This window comes from Helicoverpa armigera, chromosome 3, assembly GCF_030705265.1.
Source record: "Helicoverpa armigera isolate CAAS_96S chromosome 3, ASM3070526v1, whole genome shotgun sequence".
Taxonomy (NCBI): Eukaryota; Metazoa; Arthropoda; class Insecta; order Lepidoptera; family Noctuidae; genus Helicoverpa; species Helicoverpa armigera.
Window position 1 is genome coordinate 11,709,464 of NC_087122.1, and position 26,333 is coordinate 11,735,796.

Here is a 26,333-nt window from a genome sequence, read left to right on the forward strand (position 1 = left end):
ACACTTGTAATCTCCCGAGCCTTTTCCCAACTATGTTGGGTTCTTTCCAGTCTAACCGGATTCAGCTGAGTACCAGTGTTTACTAGTATTATAAATATAAAAATTAAGTAAATGGGTACATACGGGTGCGGGTCGAGCGTGATAAGGTCGTGGTCGACGGGTCGGGGCGCGTCGAGCGCGGCGCGGGGCTCCTCCTCCGGCTTCGGGTGCATCAGGATGAACGGCAGCTCCGCACTCAGGTCACTACAGAATAAATATTATATTAGGTACGTAGTTCTATTCAATAATTTCAGTGATCGATCCACGCCTAAGATTGTGGATCGGCTGATTTAAGCTTAACGTTTGATATTAAATTGTTCTTACCCGCCGAGTGGTCCGAGACACAGCTTCACTTTGACCTTGTATTGCACTATGATTCCTAGGTTCTCTCGCTGCGATGGATCCGCGATTCTGAAACCATTTCAAATATATCAGTGAATTAAATTAATGAGGAAATCCACACGCATTTAAGTAATTATTTTGATACATTTATATCTTCGCGGTTAACCAGTAAAACAATAAAACGAGACATTATGATGTCATCAAAAACATCTGACATTCTGCATTCCTATTTCAAAAACTTTTCACCGGCCAGCATCCCCACATCGCCAACCAGACCAAAGAGGTTGCAACCCCTACATCGTCAAACAAACCAATGGATTGCATATGTATAAAACCTGTTACCATAAGGCGTGGTACTCACAGCGTGCTAGAGGCGAGGTTGGTGTCCTCGTGCTTGAGCTGTCCGTCGAGCGCCAGCCCCCACTTGTCCTTGTTGTTGGCCAGCAGCGGCGTCACCGTGAACACCTTGCTCAGCGTGAAGCCCGGCCCTACTGGGCAGCCCTCCCTGCAACACGGACTACGTTACTAAATGTTTCTATAATTACCTACCTGTTTTATCTCGAGCAAATCCGGTGAGCAAAACTTGTGTGTGTAAATGTACATGTACAACACTCACAAGTTGGACTCACCCGCTTTAGCTAGAGATAAAATGTATAATCCTACTGTGGAGACACAAATTGTGTTCCTGTTAGGCTTGTGCCTTGTTTGAACGTTATATAAATGTGGCCAATCGTTTCAAGAGTGTTGTTTACTTTTTTTATGTTGACATTTATCTTTTTCAATCATCGTTTGTTGGCTTATGTTGAGTCAATAAATGATTAAGTATTCTCTCCTTATAAACACAAAATATTGTACGCAGGAAACATAGAAAGATTTATATTAATTTAATTAACATTCGCTTGTCAGTCCGCGTGCCCCAACCGTTGGGATTCATATCTTATTAATATTAAACCCAAACCGCGTGCATGATAAGTTTCGCCAAGATTCAATATTCAAGGATGTCTGCCTTTTCTACCATGAAAGTATGAGTTTTATGGAGGGTAAAAAATTCAGGCTATAATTTGGAAAATCAGCTATAAAAAATCAATGCAAATAAAATGTATTTAAAGTTAGTAAAATGTAAATTCACCACAACCGTTAATGTAAACTCATTCATACGTCTATTCGTTTATGTATCTGTGGCGAGTAGTCTTCATCCTAGGAGTACCTACATACTATACAAAAAAAAAATCTAAGAAAATATCCCAATGCGCCCGCAACCCAATATAGGAATATTTGACTTTGAAATAATATTTTTTTACTATGTACATAATACAATAAAGAGATGATTTGAATTTCAGCTAATACAGTATGTGTCAAATCAAAAATAGGTATCCAAATTATATGCAAGTATCTATTATGGAAATGAGATAGAAACCGCATCCTCTGCGAAATTAAAACAAATTTATGCGCGGGCCTCGAATATTCTAGAAAAGTCGAGAAACACATTGTCACGTGTCGAAAATCGTTCCAAGAGTAATCTGTATGTAATAAGTAGGTATGTATGTATGAGTATGACAAACTCCAGGCATAGGAAGCGAGAGGGGCAAACGATTCATGCACGCTGTACTTACACGGACCGCATGGAATGTTTCTTACTGAATATCCCGATAAAGGGGAATTTAAATAGTCTCGCCGACATCGATTTGGGCTCCCTGAATAACAAATGGACATAACTCAAGTGTTTGGATTGGAAATTCGTTGTACACGGTATTCATACAAGGAAAATAAGAAAATTAAGCAATAGTTAACGGTTGACCCCAGCTGTATAAGTTGGTGGGTATTATTTTCGATTGCCTAAGATATTAAAATCATGGAAAATTACCTCATTTTTTTCTGGTTGTTCCTATGAATTGTCCTATTCTTTGGTTGATATATACCCGTAGCTACTTAAAAGATAATAAGTCCAATCTCAAAACACTTACCAGTCGATCTTGTACAATGTCGGAAACTGTACTCTACCAGCATGGCTTCAAGATTGAAATTCATTTGTTTTTACACGAGCATCATATCATAACATCAAAACTCAGTCGCTCTCGACCTAAGCGATAACGATCCCGGTATGGTGGTACAAACTCGATTATATTGAAAAATATTATTTTACCAATAAGTAAGTTTACAATTCACCGCGGTCAGCCTACTCATCGATTGCACATTGAATATTGCACTCTAATACAAGCGAGATAAAGTCGAAACTCGCTCGGAGCCTAAGCAACACTAACACGTATCATTGCAAATTGTACCCTATCACTAAAGTAACAAGGTCCACTCACTCGCTCTCGGTCTCTGCGACGGTGCACTTGTACTGCGCGGTGGAGAAGAGGCAGATGTCGGCGAACTGCCGCACCGACACCTTGATGCGCTTCACCGACCGGTTCGAGTTGTTCGCTATGTGCACGTTCACCGCTATGTTCTCGCCGTGGTGGTATAGCTCCTGGGAATAAAAATGTAGTTAGAAACATAAAAAAGTTGATATTAAAGTAGAAAGAATGTTACTTTTAAGATGACAGCAGAAAAACTAGTAAGAAATAAGAATATGCTGCGCCTACCCCAAATTAAATTGGGATAAGAAAAAAAGGGTGTGTGAAAGAAAGAAACACAATTGAATTGCAGGCCAAAGGTTTGTGTGTTCGGGAACAATTTAGCATATTTAGATAATTCTATCATCTAGTTAAAAAAAACTATTTTCGATGGCAACTGTTATTAACTAGGTACTAATAAATAGGTCTTGTTTTGTTGACCAGTAGCTTGAGCTTTCTTGTAGTTTTTCAAAGCCGAACTAAGAATAAAAGTGTTACCTTATCTAAGGAAGCTTCCAGGTATAGTTTGTTGGGGCTCATCATGAACTCTTTGGACACTTCGACCGAGGGCTGCTCGCCTTGCTTGCTTGGCGCGTACATTATCTTTCTGATGGCTAACCGCACTGAATTCCTGCAAAAATATCATACAATATCATTAGTGAAATTGTTGAGATAACTCGTAAATATGGATCAAGTAAAAAAAATCTTCAGAAAAAATAGGTAGAATTATATTGAAGCTATAGTAGGTCCATTTAAACGTCCAATCTGCATAAGTTACTGGATATTTATACAGCCAGTCATAGATAAACCAAAATGACTGGGGTCCGAGTTTTCTCGAATCCACCTTCAGTCTTTGCAATGCTATTTTTTGTCATCAAAATAGACATATATTTGTAACATTACCCACCTCTTATGTGGCTTATCATCTTGAGAGTCAGCGACAAACGCCTTCAACTCATAATCCACCCCACAAGGCTTGCCGGTCTCTCCGGGCGCGGGCTGCAGCGTGACGGAGGCGGGGCAGTGCGGCGGCAGCTCGAAGTAGAAGGGGTGAGCCGCCGCGCCCAGCTTGCGGACTAACCGTTCCTGCAGCCGCGTTAGAGGACGCTTTGTTGTGTTCGTTGCTGGGTATATCTGCAGAAAAGTAATGAAAACTTGTAATTGGCTATATTCTACTAATAATAATAATTATTGTATTACATAGTTGTAAGTTTTCTTTAAATGTCAATGTCTAGGTACTTAGCAAAACAATAGACAGATAGAATATTGGGAACGGACGTCGAGAGTCCATAAAGTGAAAAGGAAACGATGGACGGGTTGGTTGAAAATCCATAACCTGCATAAGCTAGAAAAAAATTAACTTCAGAGATGATGGCAAATAAAATAAAATTCGGATAGAGGCATGAGGATGGTGTCCGTGGAGGAAACAAGAAAAGAAATAATATTTAGAGTGCAGTTATTGATCTTCTGTTGTTGACGGAGAAAGCAACACCACAAAAATAAAATATAATTATGTACTTCAGTTTGTATAATAAACATTAATTGGAAACGACTTGTGTGGCTAAAGCGAAATACAATTTAACTTCTAATAGTCGATTTACAACCTCGATTGCCACATAAAGGCCTTCATTTATGCGTATTTCGAGTTGAATGCTTATTCAAAACAGTGTGAAGAATCTGGGATAATCTGTTTACTATCAAAACGTGTCGCAATTAGTTACGCGACTCATGTTCCTAACGAGCATTACATGGGAAATTGAATAGAAGATTTAGTTCAATCTTATCGTGCTAAATCTGACTGATATACTGGATTTATGTATTCTGTTTTTGGTGTACATAATCGTCAGTGAAATTATTCGATCGAGTAGTTTTGACTGCTAAATAATTTATATTGTTTTATTGACAGCCTGTTGTGTTATATGAATTTTGAGGAAATGATTATCATATCAATTGAAGGCACTTGATATAAAGGCACTCGTGGCGTCGAAGCTTCCAAAACTTAGCCGAAAGTTCTCGTAATTGCGGTCTTGTAACAGAAGTGCCAGTTACCTGTTCAGCGGCAAGGTACAGGTCCTTCCTGAAGGTAAGCCCCAGCACGTCGAGGTCTTCCCGGCCGTATCTGAACGCGGCCAGCACATGGCCGAACACCTTCCTGTCCTTCACATATTCCGGGTCGATTAGTACTACGCCGTCTGTAATGAACAGAAGAAAATCAAGTTAGACACTTTACAGGCTACTCGAGGGCACGTCTTACGGTTAGAAAGTAGCTAATATGATATTTAAATGTGTAAGTTGCACTATTTAAAATTTCAGCAAAATTAGTTCCTAGTTTTCAAGACTTCCACGTTTATAATATACTAGCTTTCGCCCACGGTTTCACCCGCGTCCCGTAGCCGGATGGTGACAAAAACCTTCTCCCGGGTCTAAGTTACCTCCCCTCTAATTTTCAGCCATTTTCATCTCAATCGGTCAAGCCGTTTTATGTTATGTCGTGACAACGGAAAACGTGTTTCATTTTTATATATATAGATGTGTGCTGTAATATATTTTTATATACCTACGATGTCGAAACGAAACGTATTAATTATTTCGCATGCCGACAAAATGCACCTATACCTAAAAATATACACCAATTTCCGTCTTAATCAGTACAGAGGATTTCCCATGAAAGCAGAATCAACAAACAAACTCCCGGACGAAAGATGTTCGTCTTCATCAAAATGATCTAAATGCGTGTTTGAAAGCGCGAGCCAAAGACTTGATGAATGAGGTACACAAAGTTCTCGAACAGCCAAATTGATTGGCGAGCGAATTGATGAGTGCAAACATTTCACAACGGCCATTGTTGTCTTGTGGAAAGAATTGGGATACTGACTGCTTAAGTCTTGTTGTTGCGTTGGCGATTCATTGATCGTTTATCACTAGCGTACTACCATCTAATGTCCCTCATAGATAGTAAATGCAATCACTATTAATAGTGCAGTATAAGGAAGGAGCGTACTTCTTGTTATTTTCTTAATTCCACATTCTTATGGGGTCAGCTTTCTCTTACATTTTCTTCTAATTCGGTGTGAATTAGAAGAAAATGTTAAAGAAAGATATCTCTATCAGATACCCGGCATTCCATCATGTCTTTTGTCAGCGTAGAAATTAATTTAAATAATCTAACATTGGAACAAGTGTAACATTATACGCGACCTAATAACTCGTATTAACTGTACATCCATCTAACCCCAACTAGGTTAGCATCACAATTAGCGATTCGATTTAATGTTGTATTACCATAATTACACGCTTTGATCCAAATCGTCTGGTAACGGCGGTAATTCTGATCCGCGATCGCATCTCGATATGATTACTACGTATACGCGTATTCTAGAGAAATTCTATGCAAAGAAAAGGATTTTCATAGCGGCATTTTATGGTGGCTTTTTGTTTCGAGTTAATCCAAGGTATGTACCCACATAAGTAATCGGAGAATGCCTTATTATCATAGTTCTTGAATGCGGGTGTTATTCTACAGCTAGTAGAAACAGGAAGCCATTCTATCGTACGTCAGTGACGGAAGGTAAATAACCTCATATCGCAGGAAAACTCCGTGGAAAATTAACTCGCATCATTTACGTTATTTGTATTTACCCCAATAACTGGAAGTCAGCTTCTTTAAACGCTAGTTGTAAACACTTTACTCATAGTAAACTAGCATATCTGCTGAGTCCATTCAGTAAATTATATTACAGACCGATGAATCATTGATAAATAATTGCATTGATCAAACGTGTGTTTATCATATAAATAGCGTGATCTATACGTACTTATGGTATGAGGGTGTGGTGTGGCAGATAGCTGCGAGCGTGAGCGATATATGATTTCAATATTAATTAAGCCACGACAGTGTTTGTCACGCAATAATTGCTCTCTAATATATCCGGCTATTTAGTACAGTTACAGAGCAATTCACAATAATTAACATCTAATTGTTTCAGGAATATTTATTCTGAAAATCTGCATTGACTATAATGCAGTGAAACTTCAGAGTCGGTCTAGTCATAAATAGTGGAAATAAAACTGATATCTAATTGCAGTGCGACCCAAGTGAACTGCTAGATAACTTCCAAGTTAAATTACAGCGAATAGAACTTAGGTGGGATTGGCAATTTATTATACAAGGAGATTCCACTCCCTTTACGACTAGACTGCGGTCGACTTGAAACAACTTGATCCAAGTGTTCAAATAGTCTGCAACATTGATCAATTGGAGCAGTTTTCATCGTCCAGGAGCTCAACATTATAAAGAAAAATTTGCTACTCACCAATCGGGTCTACATGTGTGATGTGGTCTACGAAGTCTCTTTTCCCTAAGTATACTGTGATCTGAAAAAGACAAAGAGTAAAATTAGCTCTCTAAACCCGACTTCAGATCTAGAATTAATTATTTTTAAGTCTCGCTTGGCAGACTAAGGCAAATTAAGTAAAAGAAATGTTTCGGAAGTTGTCACAGCATTTGGCACAGTTGGCGACTTGGCAAGGCACGAACAGCGCTGCGATATAAAATGATCGGTCACAGATCGCGCGTCTCGTTGCAATAAAACGTTCTGACGTCAGCATCGGGATGCAGAGAATACGCGATGAGGGCTTAGAACATTGATATGCATATACAATGCACCGGATAACACATTAGGAATCTATAGAGCTGCATGCTTAGTGCAACGCTCGTGTGGCAAAAGACGCAGTACACACAAGAACTTAAAAGCGTGACTACGTCTTTACCATGGCATCTGCCATTTTGATAACCTACATTTCTAAAAGTAAGCGCGAAAGAAGATAACACCAAGATTCTTATGAATTTTTATGACGTAAATCTGGAATGAACATTTCTGCGAAAGTGACAATTCGCATTTTTATTGCTTCTTTAAATGTCAAAACATAAGGTCACTGAATCCGAGTTAACACAAGGGAACGATGATTAAAAAGCACTGATTCTGATTAAAAAACGCTCTTCAACTTGAAAGGTAATAAAAGATAATGAAACCTCTCTTGGCAGTTTCTTGAAATCAATTTAAAGGCAGCCATCGATTCAAATCGGTTCAATTGTTTTGGCTAAATTGCTGTTCTGTCTATCGTGAAAGGTTGACTTATAAAGGGTTGTGACCGGTTGAAGTTATAGTTTCAACACGACATTTGTGGACTTTATGGGATACTAAAAGGGTAGTAAAGAAAGGCCTTCGATGAGCCAATTTTATGGTCCAATCCATAGATGCGGCATGTCAGTCGGGCTGTACTATCGTGAATTGCGGGTGATGTTGTATAATCAGTTTGAGAGCGTACCTTGCCATTCGGCGAGCTCTTCTTGAAGACTCGCGTGGCCTGTCGCTGTTTGTTGCTGCCGGCGTCTTCCATTCTGCCGCCGCGCCCTCCTCAACACTGGAAAATATGCATACATTTATGTCAAAGAAAGTTCTTACTATTATCGAGTCTCTGGAACTAGGTCATCGTTAATTTATCTTAGTTACAGTTATTAGTTTAATCGCCAACAGATTTATTTTAGGAAATAAAAAAAAATACCTATATACAAATAGCAAATATGCATACAATAATATGACACGTGTGATGAATATGACTACAACTTACTACGAATCGTGTGAATAAAGTAGGTATATTATTAAGTATCAATGACTTATCAGGAAGTTATAAAGGATAAATCAATATTACGGGTGACGACACAAAACCCGCGCAGATTTATGAATCAACGACACCTATTGCTCAACACAATAGATATTTCGTTTCAAAGCTGATTAAGACGAAGAAAAGTTCTAATTTGAGCTTCCAAAATAAAAACTTGGGACTAGAATCGCTTGTAAGAAGTTTTGCAAGCAGAAAGCATAACGGTAAATAGATTTAGACGAGTTTGTCACCAAGAAACGGTGCGAATTTGAAAGAAAAACAGAAGAAAGTCCGAAGTTTGCCGTTGGGGAATAAACATTAGACGAGGGAAATTCTCTTGAAATATAACCGAGCACTTTTCTTAGTAAACCGGGACTGTCGGCACAGATTGAGAGATTGTGAACGAGGAACAATGTGAACTTGACTGATAGTTATATGAATATTAAATATTAATAATGCATGTTACTTCAGGAATGATGGAACCTATGCTGTGTACTTCTCTATTTTAAATTTCACTCTTGGTATAAGAGAGAGTTTTTCGAATTAGCAGTAAGGATTCAATAACTCACGTTTGACTTATTTTAAAGATAAAAGGTCAAAAGTAAAATAATCTTGGAAAATCCCAGATCTTAGAAACTATGCTAACCGTCCAAGTTCAGCTAATATACTGATGCACTCTGTCGCAGCGAGCTCGTATATGTACTTATGACTTCGAAGCGTATCTGCTAACTTAGTCACTCTTTGCTCGTTTCGACTCTGTGTTGCGTAATTATAGTTCTTCTATCTACGTTCTGAGCGTTAGAAGAAGATCAGTTTCCTTTGAGGCTCTTTGATTAAAATTAACTAAGTACAAAGCACCTTGGATATTGCTAAAGTAAAATATACACATTATACCGAGGAAACTACATAGAAGGAACTTTCAAGCTCAATAGTTTCAATCCTCCGCAGATATTGTACGTTAAACACAGGTGCTATTAAGCAACGAACAATTATTTGATATCTTAATTTCTTATTTATATAGAACATACATAAGAACACAAGTTCTGAAGTTATCCAATAAATCAGAAACAAACAAGACCGTAATTCTATTTATTAAGTAAAAGGTAATGTAACTTATAAAATAATTTGTCCACTCAGGCTCCAACTGTGCTTACGTACATTTACCGGCACCCCACATAGAAAATTACCATAAAATGATAGTATTAACACGACACATCCTGCACCGTTGGTAAACAGCTATTGCTGAACGGGTTAGGAGGCCTCATAATGACCAACAGTACTCGAAGGATGTACCTCAGGGGCAATTTTAAAATGATTAAGGTCTTGCGATGTATGGTAAGACAACGGAACCTTTGCGCATTGATGGAACGCTGGTTTTGCAATGGAAAAAGAAGATATCAATTGGATGTTTGTTTAGCTTATTAATTTTGTGGAAATCTATCAAAACCTGCCACATAAATTCTTAAATTAAAATTTTATGCATTGGGGGGAAGTGTACTTCATTGTACTAGACATTTTCGATACAATTAAAACCACCTGTTAAAATTCAGAAAGAAATCATTGTAAACAAAGATCTGTACCTCTTTCCACACATGGCTGTACATCTGACAAAGTCACTTGAACATTTTCCTCCACGTAATCCACATGATACGCCATTATTTGATATGACAACGATACCCCGCGGGGACTCGGAGCGCAGACATCTTTAATATTGCGAATATTTCTCCCCCGTACATTACATTATATAGTCATTACATAATATCATACCCGTGAATATCGGGGAAACAATTTGTCTGTAAGCAATACGGGAAATCTATCGAATACATATTAAGGACTAACCTTTACCCAATTGGGTTTAGATACCGACATAAATAGTCCTAGTATATCCTGCGGATTACCTATCCAGTTTATAAACTCCCTGTGAGCCAAATTTCTTCCGAATCCGTTTACCCGGTACATTTACCTGGCTCTTTATGTGCTTAACTAAGTACGTTTACAAAATAAATCAATAATTTCCAAGGATTTCGATTTACGCAACACACCTGTACATTTTGTTCTAACATACTTAGACGCAAAATTGGAACTAACTTCGTTCGAATTTCATTACATAAAGGGTCTGTTCGGTTAATTTGCAATACTGTAAATGTCACAGAGACGGGTACGCCTGGATAACTAGATCATGTAATACTTTGAACAGGTGTCAACATCAGTTAAGTTCCCAGGGTCGTGTTACAGTATCGTGCCGCTTAGAGGGAACGAAACCACGAAGCGTTACTTCACTCGAGACCGAGGTGTCGATGTTTCAGACTTTAGCTCTAGTAGTGTTTTGTTATTATTGAAGCCATTTTTGTATTGGTAGAACGATATTGGAGAAGAAAGAAAAGCGTTACGGTTTTCTAAACAATATTTTCTCAATATTTTCAAAGATTGTTCTGTATTCTTGAATTGGTATTTAGCTGAGTATTGCATGCAAAAGACCTGCTAGATAGATTAATTATTTTTGCAGGGCAAGAATATAGAAGGATGAGTAAATGCACGTTAATACATTTTAACCGACTTCCCAAACAGGAGGAGATTCTTACACCATGAATTAATGAACTCAATTATAATACCTGATAAATGTGTGCCGTTAGTAACACAGCTTCTAAAACCATTGTTCGTCATAACAAAACATGTAATATAGAAAGATGATTTCATTCTTACGAGGTGCTTGGAGAAAATTGAACATCTAGCTATGAACATTAAGAAAGACGAACATTTCATTTCTACTCTTATTATACTGTAAATGCGAAAGTTAGTCGGTCTGTGGATTTAAGTTAATCTAGTCGAGATCCAGATTAAAGTCTACCCTAGGTTTTATAAGTAAAGGATGCATTACCTAAGTGAAAACATGACTTTGGGCAGACTTTATAATATAATAAACCTGGACTCGTTTCTTCCCTAGGGTCTCACGTAAAGCCGCGGGCGGAAGCTAGTAGACTACTAAAAAGTTCCCATAATGTTTGCCAAAACACAACGAAAACAATCGAAGATCAGTTTCGGGGTTTTTACCTTGAGACGTCACAGGACGGATTTTCCGAGATATATGATTGACGGATGGACAGACGCGGATACGAAGAGAGGAGACGTAATGTCATGAAAACCCCGAATATTTAACCCTATCCAAATTCTAATGTCATCATCAATTCATTATTGTTTTGGTGCCTATTTTCGTTCAACTAATTATGAATTAACTTTCGTAATTATCAGAAACTCGCGTGGGCCTACATGGGCGGTGCCTATTCTTATCGCTATCATATATCATAGCTATAAAAGTTCGTCTGAACACCTACTTGAAAGATTGATGTACGTATGTTGTGTTCATTACTTATTCAATAGAGCTCGTAATAAAAGTATGGGAGTACCGACGTCTTCGCTCAACCTTGAACATCTCACTTCATTACAAATTGTAATACCTCGCGGAACGTATAGTACTTTAATGTATTTCATGTACAATATTATGTGTGGTAATAACATATTATATTTTAAGAATGAATGAAGGGTTCGTTACCAATGAATGGTACGTGACTTACGAATTACTTCGAAATACTTAAATCCTGAAAATTTTCTAACAAAAATAAAACCAAGAAAGCCAAGATTGTGATTTTATTATACGGGGTCAATCATGCGGATCAAATGTCTACAAGAAACATTATTGCTTCAAATTGAAGGAAGGCCATGAGATCAATTCACTGGGATTTCAACGAAAAACTTTATTGAAAAGAATTTAGAGGAGTTTTGATTTCATTCAAGTGAAATCGGATTTGGTCAGAAAATACACTAAGAGGTTTGGTCTACTTGCGGAGAAAGATTTTCCTTAACAGGGTTAGTTCGTAAATAGTTTTCGGTGAACTCACATGGACCCCTGTGTGGCTCCAGGGTGCGCGTTCCCGCTACACCCTAACTGCGCTGCCACGCCGCCCTGCAACAACACATATACCTTTATAGTAATCTGATTACCGCGAGTAGTGCTCCTGACGACCCACCGCTAATGGAATCAACATCAACCATAAAAGCTACCAAAACGTATTCCCACAAAACACACTTGCTACTTGACAAAATACGTTTGCGTACAATATGGCCTCTAACGCTAAATAATCCGGGATCGAGAGCGCCATCCGCCGTGCACCGGTCGCTACGCACAAGTTCAATGCTTTTGTTGTCGATAGCCATTGTTATTGGAAATGTTTCCTATATTTTTCCAAAGCTTGAATATAAAACAAAGCTTACGTCCCGACAGAGTTAAAACATGTCGAACAATGAACGGTGTGCACGCCAAATATGTTTTTCCCAATATTCTGCACGGCCGAGATAGGTAAACATTAAACAATGGTGTTTAATACCATTGAACGTAAAATTAAGTAACAACAGACGTCAAACAACACTGAAATAAACTTTAAGTCGTCGCTCGTCTCCAGTAAATAAATAATAGGGACATTGTGCCTGTATTTCAACACTCCGCTGAACTTATAAAGACAATTAACCTTCAGTCTCTTCACACTAAACTTCCGAATAGGCTCCGCTAATAAATACTCTACAGCCTTAATAACATTGTTTGTGTTAATTTTATCCTTTTAGTATAATAGGCTACTTCTAAAGTACGCCACTCATAATTTCGCGGGTTTTCCCAGCGGAGATACGAAAGAGGATAATGAGATATCACGTCATACATTTTACATTAACTGGCACTCGCAGTTATTAACACGTGTACGTTGACCCTTCTACATGTGTTCAGCTGTCTAGGGACATTTCACAAGTTAATTTTACTTCATTATGCTTTTGTTAGACCGCAGACATGTGATATACCTTAACTAGTTTTATTTCGTGCTATACGTCCTTCACATACTGACATCTAAACATTCGGTATATCTGGTTACTGAGAAACCACAACATATGGAAAATGTTTCAAGTCGAGTGACGTCAGATATCCGGAATCGAGCCCGAGGCGCACCTTTCCGTTACATTTGGGAGTATTGGAACCTACACTTGGCGATGTCGATACAGGTGCACATAATTTCTTAAACTGTTTTTACAAAGGGAAACCAGCTACAAAGATGAATAAGTACGCAATTAAACTACGAAGGCTTGTGGCATCTAATATTCCCTATATAGTTACTAGAACAATAGTACTTTGTTTTGTGCGAGAGAAAAAGGGAGATACATTTTTAATTATTCAGCACCTGACCCTTTATTTTCCGCTCTTAATATCGAGTGTCAATTAAAATAGAACATTAATTTATAAATTGGATGGGGTAGAAAGAAAGTAAAATACTTCGTAAGTAGGCCGGGCCCGTAACTTTCCACGAACGAAATCGCTATTCTTCTCAATCAAGCCTTTTTACGTTGACGAAGGACGAAAGTTGCGAGAGCGCCATGCATAATATCCTTGATGAGGATACATCGTGTAGCTTTATAGATCGTAAACTTAGTATAGATAGATCACCTATTGTAGTAGGTGCTCACACTGAAACTGCCAATTTCGGCATTATTGGTCAATATCAGACATCAATATGCAAGTTAATGGAACCGGCACGTGTAGCCGGGTCCCCTATACTCGTAGATGAATCTCACTCGTTATTTGGGGTCGAGTGAGTACCAACAAGTGAAATCTGCCCGATTACACTCACTGCTCAAAATCATGAACACACACATGCACAATTTTATTTAGTGCTCCGAAATAACAATGGATATAAGAAATACTGTTCAGCTACTGTTAACAAAAGACATTTTCTTCACAAAGCCTGAAACCGAGATGAACAAAGATGATTGATTTTTCTGAATTTTGGTAGAAGTACTAGTCATTGTATCGACTGTTAGACGTTTTCCAATGGACAGAGGCAACAAAATGGAAGTGTCTAAATTATTCGATTGATTAGTAACAAGCGAAACTCAAACAGAAGATCCTAATAATAGCATTCAGACAATCGTATTAAACCAGAACCACTAATTGAACGAACAAACTATCCATTACAAGAGAAGTTTTCAAGAACAGTTATGTACAATAAGAAAACTCGTTAGCAAACTTTGTTAAGCGATACGTTATAGGAAAACGAGAGCTGTTAAAGCTTGCTAGTTTCAAGGGTATTCTTTTATTTGAAGCGATGAAGTTTCTTTTATGTCAGCATCATTAGAAGAATGGCGATATCCCCTCATATAATTTACGCAAAGCAGTTTAATAAGTCGTTATAAAGGAGCATTGGACGTTATGACAGAGACAACGGACCGAGGAACGTTTTATAAACACTAACTCCTGTCATTTATGTTATGACTTCATGATATTAACATAGGCAACTACAAGAAACTCATAAATATTTCTACGCCTTAACTGTACTTACATAATGTCGATCAAATAAGGCTTTTTTGCTCACAATAGATCCGGCGATAACCCTTTTATTTATTTGAAATATTTATGGACAATACTTTTTCTGACAACATTCCCTCAAGCCCGAAACACGTCAATTTGAAAAGTAACTCGTGTCTTCAGTATAAACAGTTGGAAAAACCGAACTAACAGTAACCTGTGCATGTGGGAAATAGGCACTTGATAGGAATTGACACTGCCATGATTACCGAGATCCGGGCTCCATTTGGCATTGAACCGGTGACGGGGGATCGTATAATCGGATTGGCAACCATCCGTCCCAACGCACGGTCACCAACCAACACGACAGAGCGAGACTTCTGAAACTTTCGCATTTCGCTCGCCAAAGGTAAATCCCAAATCGAATTCGCATTATGAATTCTAGACTCGGATATTCGGGTGACCTTGACCGGTGATAACTCGATTGATATTGAAGATAAGATAATTTCGTGAAAGCCTTGCTAACCAGGTGAAATTCTACGAAGTCTAGGATTCTGTTTTGGAGGTCAGCTTTTATGAAGCTAGTTTTCTGAGTAGACATTAGGAGTATATAAAGTCAAAGGTTTGTATTTAATGTAGATAGACCTATTATAGGGTTTAATCAAACTTCCACAGCTATATAGACTACGTCTAACCCCTGAAAAAGTACTGTTGTGATATTCCTCAACCATTTACATGGAAAACTTAAGATGACATAAGAAATCCGTGTTAGAACATTTCCTGTCATCATTATGGTCACCGTAACGCACCGGGTCGGGACTGACCGTCATTGCCTTGTTTACTTTTCCATTTATATCTCATTCCCTCGGATTGTACAGCTTTCTACCGACCCTTGCTTGATTGAAGCTTCTACGTTTTACCGTACCATACCTTGCTTCCTTTTATTGTTAAATCGTTATAGCAACTGTGATAAAAGACTTTGTAGGTACTATTTAGTATGAAAACTCAATGTAACAACACCTGTATCAAATATTAGCACAGTTGAAAAATAAACATTAGTTGTAATGGTGACCATAGAACGCGAAAACAGATAACGTAAAGATAAGATAAACATCAAACGCCCAACGCGAGTACATTCCAACGAAGAGATACTTTGCGGAGATTTACTTAACCATTGACGTCAAATTAATGATATTCCAATAAACTGTATCGTTCGCTCCAGTTTAATTCATAGATTAAAATAGATTCCTGCAATTTAAGATATAGAATCTGTATACTCTCTCTCTATGTAAAGACACGCTCGTGTTCATTACACACATTTCTGACATACGCAACAAATCTGCGAAATATTGCGTGTGCTTTCCGATCGGAATGTGGATCAAATATATGCCCAGGCATTATTTCATTACGTTCGGAAACGAAAACACACAACTCCAGTTTGACAAATATTTGCTACGCATGAACGCCACAGATGAAAATAGACTGTAATACAACGTCGTAATCGTGAAAAGTTATAAAACATGAAATCCACCGTAGATACCTATGTTCTAAGAATCGTAAAAGGTGTACTATTTGGAGAACATGCGCGGTGTACGTTAAACAAAAACATTTACACTATTAATTACAAATGTTTACGTGCTTACTGTGCGAATTACGGCGCCCGCGCCGGTGTCCGTGACTAACGACTGGCAATAAATTGATGAGAAAAATTCCGCAGGGTGGCGTCGGAGAACATCCATCTCATTGTGTCGGAGAACCGTTTTTAATACAGTCTGTAGATGCGCACGTCTCCGGCAGCGCGGAGGGTGTCGCCCAGGTGAGGGTGGCCGGCGGGAGGGATATGCCTCCCAGACATTTTCAATAAACAACACTTCCTCTCGTTCCACGACTGCAAACAAAGCCTCATCGACGCGTAATTATGTCAATATTCTCTATACAAACTGCGGGAGCGTGACAGATCACCCTCCTTCCCTTCGCGCTAAGTAATGTCATCAGAACTGCGGCTTGAGTGGCAATGACTTTACCAGCGACTGACGGAAATGTCGATCACGAAACTTGTCAAAGAATGATTGTTTTTATCATTATCGAGTTCATCGAAAATACATGTATAGCTAAATCGATTTACGATCTTTATCGATAATAAAACATAGCTGTTCTAACAACTTCTATCACGTTTCCGCGACACAAAACCTAATCTCACGGAAGTGTCAAAGCATTAAGAGGGTTAAAGTCAAAGGTGTGTGCGCATTCTCCTACATACCGCTGATAACTCTATTACGTACGAGTGCCGTCCGATAGAGCGTGCCAGTATCGATGTTTATCGAGCACATTTCCAGTTCGTATCGATATCTCTATCCAACGCAACACGAGAGAATTTGACTTAGAATTCGGCTGGAGATGAGAATAACATTTAAATACCATACCAGGATTATGTTCTTTTTTTTATCCAGGTGTTGATTGTTGTAGTTCCTAAGCGAATAACATGTATAATTTAAAAGTTCATGTTGGTTTTCGTCGCCCCCAGCTGAGTAAGCTTGTTTGTTCATAATATATGTACGGTTATGCCGAGGAAAGTAAGGACCAAATTCATTAGCTACTCGTGTTCAAAGTTGTGCATAACCACTGAATTCATTTAGAGGTCAGGTTTACCTTCCTTCTTTATAGGTATTACAACTATGACGTCGATATTTCATAGCCTTGGTTTTTCTCTATCGAAAATAAAATACAAATAAATTGTATATTAATCGGTCGAAAGGTCACGTCTTATTAGTGATTAATGACGTAAACATTGTGGTATGTTTGGAGTAATTTTATAATAATTTTACACCTAGTCAGTTTATAACAGGAAAATTCGATAAGTTTCCTGTTTTCGTGAACGTAATAAGATATTTCTTATCAATATTTAATTGTAAAAACCAAAACTAAGGTCAATTTCGTCCGCACTATACGCACGAGACTGCCCTTGAACGCTCCCTTCTTTGTGTTCCAAATATGAATGGTAATAGGTATTATTTAGGTGTCGCATTATCTCCGTCATTACGGTGGGGTTGGCGGGGCAAGTCGCAAGTGTCAGCTACGTGTCAAGAGCGGCTTGAATACGGGTCAGGTCCGAACTACGTCATAACAAGCACGTTTGCGAGACTAGCCGAGCCACGTGCCAGCCCACGTCTAAATTCATTCAAATGTTTCCCTCACATTTTTTTTTACGAAAACTGCCCGAAACCTTCAATAACAGCTGAAATAAAGCAGGAAAACCAGTTGAAAACACGTTTCCTTGAAATGTTTGGAGTGACTCGTAACTTTTTCGTAGGATTTCGCCTTATTGAGACCGTTTCTATGTAAGCCTGGGTCGGAATTCGTATTGTATTTGTAAACAATGTGTTAGCGTTAAAATAGCCCAGAGGTTAAAGGAAATGTTATGGTACCGAAGAAATCTTTGAAGTAAAAACTTTGAAAACATTGGTTAAAACCTTTACAAAATTTTTATGGAACGATCTGTGAAACTGCGAACTTAACAGCGACGTAGGTGCAAACCAAACATTTGCCATGCTATTGTAGTAGCACGTAAGCTAAACGCTCTCGGGCGTAGTGTGGCGCATGTGTGCCGAGAGGTCACGAGGTGTAGCCGACACCTCTCACAACACTCCAACTCTCGCATCTGAAATAGGTTACCGACGATCTAGAAGCACAACTAGTGCGATCGACGCTTCCAGCTGTGTAAATCCAATTGTAAAACTTTATTCTGGAGAACTAGAATATATTTCAGAGCTCAAGTTTCAAAACCTTTTGTGTCCCTTTTGTTTATATTTTCGGTAAACCCGTAGAGTATTTAGGAAACGAGGGTGACTAGCACTTGCCCAATGAGGCGTATTCTAGTAACGACTTCTTCCGCAACCGGAATTGTTTCTGCTCAAATACCTCGCATCTCAAGCGACGAAGCATCAGTACTTTCGCACCAAGGTTTTAAGGAAGTTTTTGAAGTACTATTTGACGGAGTACAAGATTGGCTGCTTCCGACAGTGAATTAAATTTTATTACGAAAAGGTTAATTGGCAAAAACGCAACTTTGTGGTTTTCCGTGGGTGTTTCAAATAGCGCTTTATAGACACTCCAGTGCCAAAGCGGGCCAGTATAGTAGCATTGTACGCGTTGATGTCCATGGTTTAATACTTATCTCATTCTTTGTAAAGCAATAATAACGTTATGGCTATCATAAAAAAGTGCGAAAATATCAGGAGATTTATAACGAATGTGTTTCTGGTTTCTGTCAGCCATACTTTCTGAATGTGGTGTTATTATTAGACTAAACGATCGTTCGTATCTCGACTCGTGTCTGAAACATTTTCTAGAGCAATCATTCATAAAAGATAATCCGAAAACAAATAAAAAACTTTATATAAATAAAGGTTAACCTTTCTCTTTATTTTCTTTACACATAACATAAAATATTCGAAAAAATACAGATGAAACAGGCGTCAAACGTTGATTGATGGATGGTGGTTATTTCGTCGGTACAATTCGGTACCTAAAATGTTTTAACGGGCGTAGGCTACGGTATAATGTCAACAACATGGGTGGAAATTGGTTACAACAGGAAGATGAAAGATAAAAGGGTTAGTAGCGGTTATGTAGGGCCAAGAGGAAACTTCCTGTCGCTTTGATTTAATTTGAAAAATGTTTCACGTCTAATAGGAGCCTTCGGCGCCCGGCAACTAATGTCATTATAATGGTTAAGAGCGTGTACGCTCGGCGCGCGATGTCAACTTTAGGTAATTCAACGCAAAAAACCGCGCAGACTAGCGTCGCGGCTGTGTGCGTGCCTATCATACTTCACGTATAGTCACACAAACCATTTTGATCCTTTCGAGTGAAATTGGTAGAACAAAAAATATATTATTTAATAAATAGTTAATAGCGGGAAAATAGTGTAAGTCTATGGATGTCTAAAATATAAAAGCATGAAAATAAGTCGTTAATACTTACACTCTTTTGCAAAAAAATCGGGCACCTATGAAAACCTTGGTTTTGAGGACTTTCTGTATATTACATACAATTTTCAACAGTACTAAATAGTCGACTGATGATTAATGACAATGTTAAGAGTTTCTGTATTTTAACCGATTTCAAAAAAAGAAAGGAGGAGGTTTCAATTAGATTGTTTTGTGATTGTTCTCAATTTGATTGTTCTCGATTTCTCAAAGACGCCTGGACCGATTTGAAAAATTGATTGTTTATATGAATGGTCCAGTCCATCCAGACCGAAAAATTGTGGTCAAATAACAGCAATTGCCGGAAAGCCAAATATTGGTGAAGAGCTTGGGTTTACCATTGCAAATAAAGTTTTAAGTTATCTATCATATATGCTTCAAAAGTTATTCGAGATCAAAAGTCAAAATTTGGGTACATCGAAAATGAAAAAAAAAATTATAGCTCGATTGGTAACAGACATCTGCGATAAGTGATTTCTAGCCTAAGGAGTCCGCCATATTGGATTTAGACTCGCGACACATTTTTTTTCGAGTTATTCATAGCAAGCCCTTTCATTTGATACCCATATCGTAGGAATGCATTAAAACATTTTTTCTCCATCTTGGGTATACCGCCATATTGGATATAGAATCATACATTGTCATTAAAACTGAACATTCAAACAAAATTTCAACTCAATCGATAAAAAAAATATGCTTCAAAATTGAGCTTTAAATGAAATAGTAATGTATCAAGATTTGTTGGTCGCGCTTGAAATGTACTCTATTCTCGGTATCCACAGCAGAGGTTATTCACCCTACGCGATGTGACGGAGCGACACGTCCTCTCTCTGTAAAGCCTTGCGGCGGTCTGGTTTGAGTTGACTCGCGTGCAGCGTTTTATAGTAGTTTTTAAATAATTTATAAAAAAATAAAAACGAGAGATTAAATTATAATATAAAGTTTATATTTTAAAGAAAGAGTTATATTACTATAGTAAATAATTGTTATATTAAATTAAGTAAGATAGATAGGTAAAAAAAGCATTTGAAATTCACAATTTTTCACATTGTTAAAATATTTTTTTCTGAAAGATAGAGACCTAAATCAAAAAATGTTTTCAACTAACTATAGGCATGGGGATTTCGTCTATAAGTAAAAAAATAAATATGATTAGATTTGCCACTGTTTTCACATGAATTTAAGCTTCGAAATAGACGCTGAACGGGAATTTTATAAAACATCTGTTACGTTATAGGGGTTTTAAGTATTTAAACTACACAAATTGAAATTTATGTTCAATTAACTATATAGACAGTGAAATTACCTTGCGTTATTAAAAAATAACATAGTTATAGGATAAGTAGTTACTGAGAAACAGTGGTTTGAAAAGTACCATTTTAGGCCAAATGGCGCGCGGTTGACGTACACGCTCTTAATGTGGTGTAGTACATTGAAATAGCTTGTTAGTAAGTTTGTTACGTACACACTGTCATTACTGCCTTTGCTGCAGCACTATGAATTAAACTGTTCCACAATTTGTAATAGGAATGAAAATTAGCCATTTGCAATCATATTATTTGCAAAAATCTAGCTGAGTCTTTAACTCTAAAGTACACAATTCCGTTATCGTAATTACAAAACTTTGCTTTTTCACGAACGTGCTTATAGCCTAACGATAGCTAAAGGCATGTTTATTTTACACCTTTATTATACTGCTCCGTTCAGCGCTGAGTTGGGTAAACTTTTTTATCGTGTTCTGAATTAATATTTTCACTTGATACAAACCTGGATTAATGCCAGGCACATTCTGGTTCATAATCCCAATCTTCAATATCAGCGACTTATCGAGTCATAAAGACAGATTCTATTTATTATCTTTATATTGAGACGTTTATTGCTAAACGGATTTTAATTGCTTATTGATCTGGTATAAAGCGGGACGATAAAATTTGGGGCGAACTGAAATTCTTAATCGTCGTGACGGGTTCGCCCAATATTGAACGCCGACATACCGTGGCCTAAATAATGTATTTCATGTTCTCATATAAAATTATTAAGCCGCTTTTCACTTGACAAAATGATGGGTTAATAATTTATTTATCGTTCATGGCGATTGGGGTGTACGATATAATAGGTAACTACCTTTCATAATAAATGTGAGAACCACCAACAATTTATAAACATTATTCGTTAATGTATGTACATACGATAACACGTGAAACATTTACTCATTGGATTCATTTAGGAAAAGTTGATTTCAAAATATCGAAATCCATTTTCAGTCATGTACTATTCCGCTTTACATACTTTACGCTTTACCATGAACCAATTCATAGACTCACACGAAATCAGCTTGTTTTCTTCAAACGAAATTATTACATAAACAACCCGTGCATCCGACCCACTGTCTAAAGCTAGTTATTAGGCTGGTTACGCACTTGCGGATGCAACACTACGTCACAACTGGCTTGCGCATATCGCTCGCAATTCAGCGTAAATAAACGCACCTCCGACTGTAACCCCGCGAGCATGCAACAGGCTTATATTCATTTGACGTCATTCAAACGCGTCACGCCGTATACCGTCAAAACTGGGCTCCACATTTGTAAAGGTATTTATGCCACTAGTTTTTTTTTTTTCTAAACGGTATTTGCATGGCGTCACCTTATTTTATTGAAGAGAAAATGACAATGACTGATAAGACTTATCGCGTGTTTATGGTTAGTTTGTCAATGGTTTTACTTTGGGATTTGCTTGCTTAGCTAGTCTCGTGTCATTATTGACTTAAGGTTTTGTTCGTACTTATGCAATCCTGTTGGTTTTACAATAATGTTTAAAACAAAATTGGGTGTAGCATTGAAACGTAGCTTCTTTATTAGAGATTCTGAATAGAAAATTGTAGAAACTAAATAGAATGGTCGATTGTGCGGGCCGGATAAGGGAATTTGTCGTGGGCCGGCCGGCGACCGGAACACATACAATGGACCGTTCCGACGACTGATGGGACGGGACTGCGTTACCTACGTGACTACAGTTCAAGTATTCTTATACGCTATCTGTAACATCCATCTAAATTGTTGCTCGTATCAAAGGAATCGGAACATTTTGTCAGGGTTCAGTAATCATTGATTACATATTTGAAAGATTCGTGCGCTATCGATAAAATTTTTCCCTGTAGTTTATTTTTGCTCCAGTTATTTTTTTTTAATGTTCGATGGCAATAAACTATTTCTTTTTTAATTACAAACCCGGTACTTCACTAGGAAGTGTACTATAACAGCTATACGCAAATGATTTCTTCCTGCAATTTTAACGGATAAACAATTTCATTAAAAGCTCAGCGATAACGGCACTGAATAAAAGTTTACTGTCGCGAGAGATCATTAAAAATGTTCAATGTGTCATAAAACTACGGAGCGTATGTTTAATACCCTCGACGCACGACTCCAGTCGCTGTCACATTGGATACTAGCGTTTTAAAACTTCTAGTTTAAAGAATTTCTTTATCTAAGCTGTAAATAACGGAAAACAAGTCCCTATTTACTCAATGGTAATATTTGTTTAATTCAGGACCGAAAACAGTTGCTCACTGAAACATGTTTTTAGCAAAAAAAAAATACTTATAGCATTAAATCAGTCCTAAATCATGAAAACGAATAAACCCTACGACTTAAAATAATATGTTCATATTCGAATACACTCAATAATCCCGCTTCAAGTCGTGGGAATTAAGAAATGACCGATCGGATCGTACTTGCCGTACTGTGGTACATACAAGGAGGTTCCTACCGTTCCCGTTGACACAACGTGCCATATGTTCTACCAACACGTTATAGATTACACGAACGAGGTCAGTTTATAAAAGACGTGTTTGTTTGAACTCAAATAGTAATGTATTCTCACGTTCTGAGTAAATTGCCGTCCGTGACGACTGCGCGTTACGAGTGCGGTCCAGCGTGATGTTCTGTTGTGCACTTCGATACTTCGATATTCCTCAGACTATTATACAGAAATTTATTTCGTAACGCCTTTTGCTAAATGGACTGAAAATGGAGCAAAGGTTTGAAAGAACATATTCAAAAAGATTTTGATAAATGCAAGCTTGATTGTTTAGTTCCGTCTAAGAACACGTGTAGCATTGAAAAACATACGTTCCATTGGGTTTTCCAAACCCACGCCGCCAGACATCTGGACTATTTAGCTGTTCGTGTTTAGAAACAAGGTCGCAGGTCACGATGGAACTAGACATTGATTTTAATTAACAATTAATGTAACCCCAAACTGTTGACAGCGAACTTCCCCAACTTCGGAGTTCGGACGGAAAACTCCACAGGAACTTCTAAAGTAAATCGTAAATGGATACGCAGGATATGTTGGCTATTAACAAATTAATAAGCCTTCCAATCGTCTGCCACTTGGGGATACACCGACCAAAATTAGTCGTATGTCGCCTCCACTATCCCATTGGGAATCACAGGCGTGACCATTTTAATATTAATGACTGAGCCATTAATGGTCACTATTGTTTGTACTCAATGTACCTACCAATTAATACTAACCATTCATTGATTTGAATTACCAAACCATAAGAGTTATTCAAATTTTAATTTAGTGCCAGGGCTTCCCCGCAAGGAAAGTGGTAAGTAAATAGGCAACAATATTTGTGTCCGAAGTTTCCTCATTGCCACGAAACGGGACAGTCCTAAGATTAGATTCGAGTTTAATGTTCGTTAACCATTTAATGTATTTACGTCATGAGTCATTTCATTATCTTTACGGCTAAACGATGCGGTTAGCGTCAGTGGCGCCCTGAAAACACGTCATCCGTGAGCGTAAAACGTTTTAAACATTTCTGCTTCCACTCGACTCCATATTTGGATGCACTTAAACGTTATAATATTAAGGAAAACCCGTGTTGGTTTTTGCTGATGCCCATCTAATCTACTCCTTCATCAATGCTTAGAACTACGTGACGTAGACTTCATTAGTATATTTTATCCTCATGTGATCCGTGAATGGCAAACGAATCATCTTATGCATGTGCTTGTTAGCTAGATGCACTGCAAGTTTACAATGGTTTCCACTGCAATTTGTAGTAACATATTTCAACATAAGCGGGGGCGGTATATCCAACGTTAAGATTTTATCTCACGCAATTTTGTGCCAATAAATCTGTAGGCTCGTTTCACATCGGCAATCTTTCAATCAGGCCATCAGTTAGAGCACGTGATGGCGTGGCCATAGTGCCCGAACATCTGTTCACTCCATCAACACCTTAAACCAACAAGTTAAACTAACGATTTATTTTAAATGTGGAAAATTAATGGCAACTATAATAAATGGGTTAGATAACTATTGAAGTTTATGTTGCAGAAATATTTCTTATTGTAAACAAAGCGGTATTTTGGTGAATAACACACTTCTACTGAAAAGGCCGATTCCTGAAATAAGTATTTTAGGTTCGTTACTCAGTATTGTTTACAGCCTTATTCGGTAAAGACTTGGGAAGTAAATATCAATTAGGAAAACCTATCTAGTTATTTTAGTTCCGTCTGTATTATCAACGTAGGATAATAATTTCTCTGCTCTACAGAGGACGTGTGATTCAGTTATAACAAACCCCATTATATGTATGCATATTAAATTATTCATTCCATCTAAAGGAAGCCGCTATTACGGTTCTATTTGCACAAATATCAAAGATGAATAATGAAGTAAATTTCGCGTGATGAGTTACTGCGAGAACTCGAACCGAATTCTAATCCTGTTTACTGTTATAGAGTAAACAAACAGTTCCTACCTTTATTTTTATTTTATGTAATTAGATTAGAGATGTTTTTATTTTTCCTTTTTATATAAAACTGGGTCGCGATTATGTAGATGAGACAAATAGAATAAAACAGAGTGGTTGCTGGAGGTTAGCCCGGGGGAATAGAGAAATCCTGAGTGCTTATAAAGTATTAAAATAAGTTCATAGTCTCAGGGATGCCAAGACCTTGTTTTTTAAATTACATTCAAATCCTCCAGTCTAATTGGTTGTTTTTTATTCTAAAACACTCGGAGCATTCCGTTTTAATTTTGTTTAGAATTTGAGCTTTGGGACTATTCTTTCTTTTCAATTACAGAGGCACGTAGCCGTGAAGACTTCGCTTACAATCGTGTTTTTAGGTGGAACGTGGAATATTTTACTACTTCATGTTTTGTCCTTAAACAAAGCATTTTTAGTAGAATGTGGTGAAGAAAAACTCGTACTGAAAACATTAAACCGCTCTAATACAAGGGGAATAAAACTGTAGCAAAACGAAAAATGATAACGTTGCTACGCGTCTACGTCCGTAGCGCTACGTAATTAAGTACGCTACGGGACGTAGCTTGGTTATGCAGAATGTAGCCAAGATAATTAATGTTAGAATGTAGGTAACTAATAACTGCATTACCTGGGAAATTAAGTGCATTATTTCGTGGAATACTCCAACTTATCACACACATACATAGATGTAGTATGACGTGTTGTAGTCTAAACAACATTTAACAATTTTACTATGAATAAACCGTCCTCATTTTCTACCTACATAACATTTCAAAATATCTATTCTTTTTCTACAACAAGCTTAATCTAAACCAAATCTATAGTCTGTT

At 37.7% G+C, this 26,333-nt stretch overlaps 1 protein-coding gene across 6 annotated transcripts in view; it reads right to left on the reverse strand.

Annotated features, from left to right (window-relative positions):
• Positions 1-26,333, reverse strand: part of LOC110372886 (beta-arrestin-1) — a 55,314-nt gene that overhangs the window by 3,487 nt on the left and 25,494 nt on the right. For 2 of the 6 annotated variants that reach the window (XM_021329891.3, XM_021329893.3), the window contains exons 3-13: positions 12,281-12,345; positions 8,049-8,144; positions 7,034-7,094; positions 4,770-4,912; positions 3,628-3,854; positions 3,219-3,351; positions 2,694-2,854; positions 1,995-2,075; positions 743-886; positions 364-450; positions 124-243 (exon numbers count right to left, since the gene is read on the reverse strand). In XM_021329891.3, coding sequence (XP_021185566.1) covers positions 124-243; positions 364-450; positions 743-886; positions 1,995-2,075; positions 2,694-2,854; positions 3,219-3,351; positions 3,628-3,854; positions 4,770-4,912; positions 7,034-7,094; positions 8,049-8,120 — 1,229 coding nt within the window. In that variant the 5' untranslated portion in view covers positions 8,121-8,144; positions 12,281-12,345. Of the gene's footprint in view, positions 1-123; positions 244-363; positions 451-742; positions 887-1,994; positions 2,076-2,693; positions 2,855-3,218; positions 3,352-3,627; positions 3,855-4,769; positions 4,913-7,033; positions 7,095-8,048; positions 8,145-8,953; positions 9,047-12,280; positions 12,346-26,333 lie in introns of those variants that run through there. The other 4 variants (XM_021329894.3, XM_049836473.2, XM_021329895.3 and 1 more) reach the window with 3 other exon arrangements.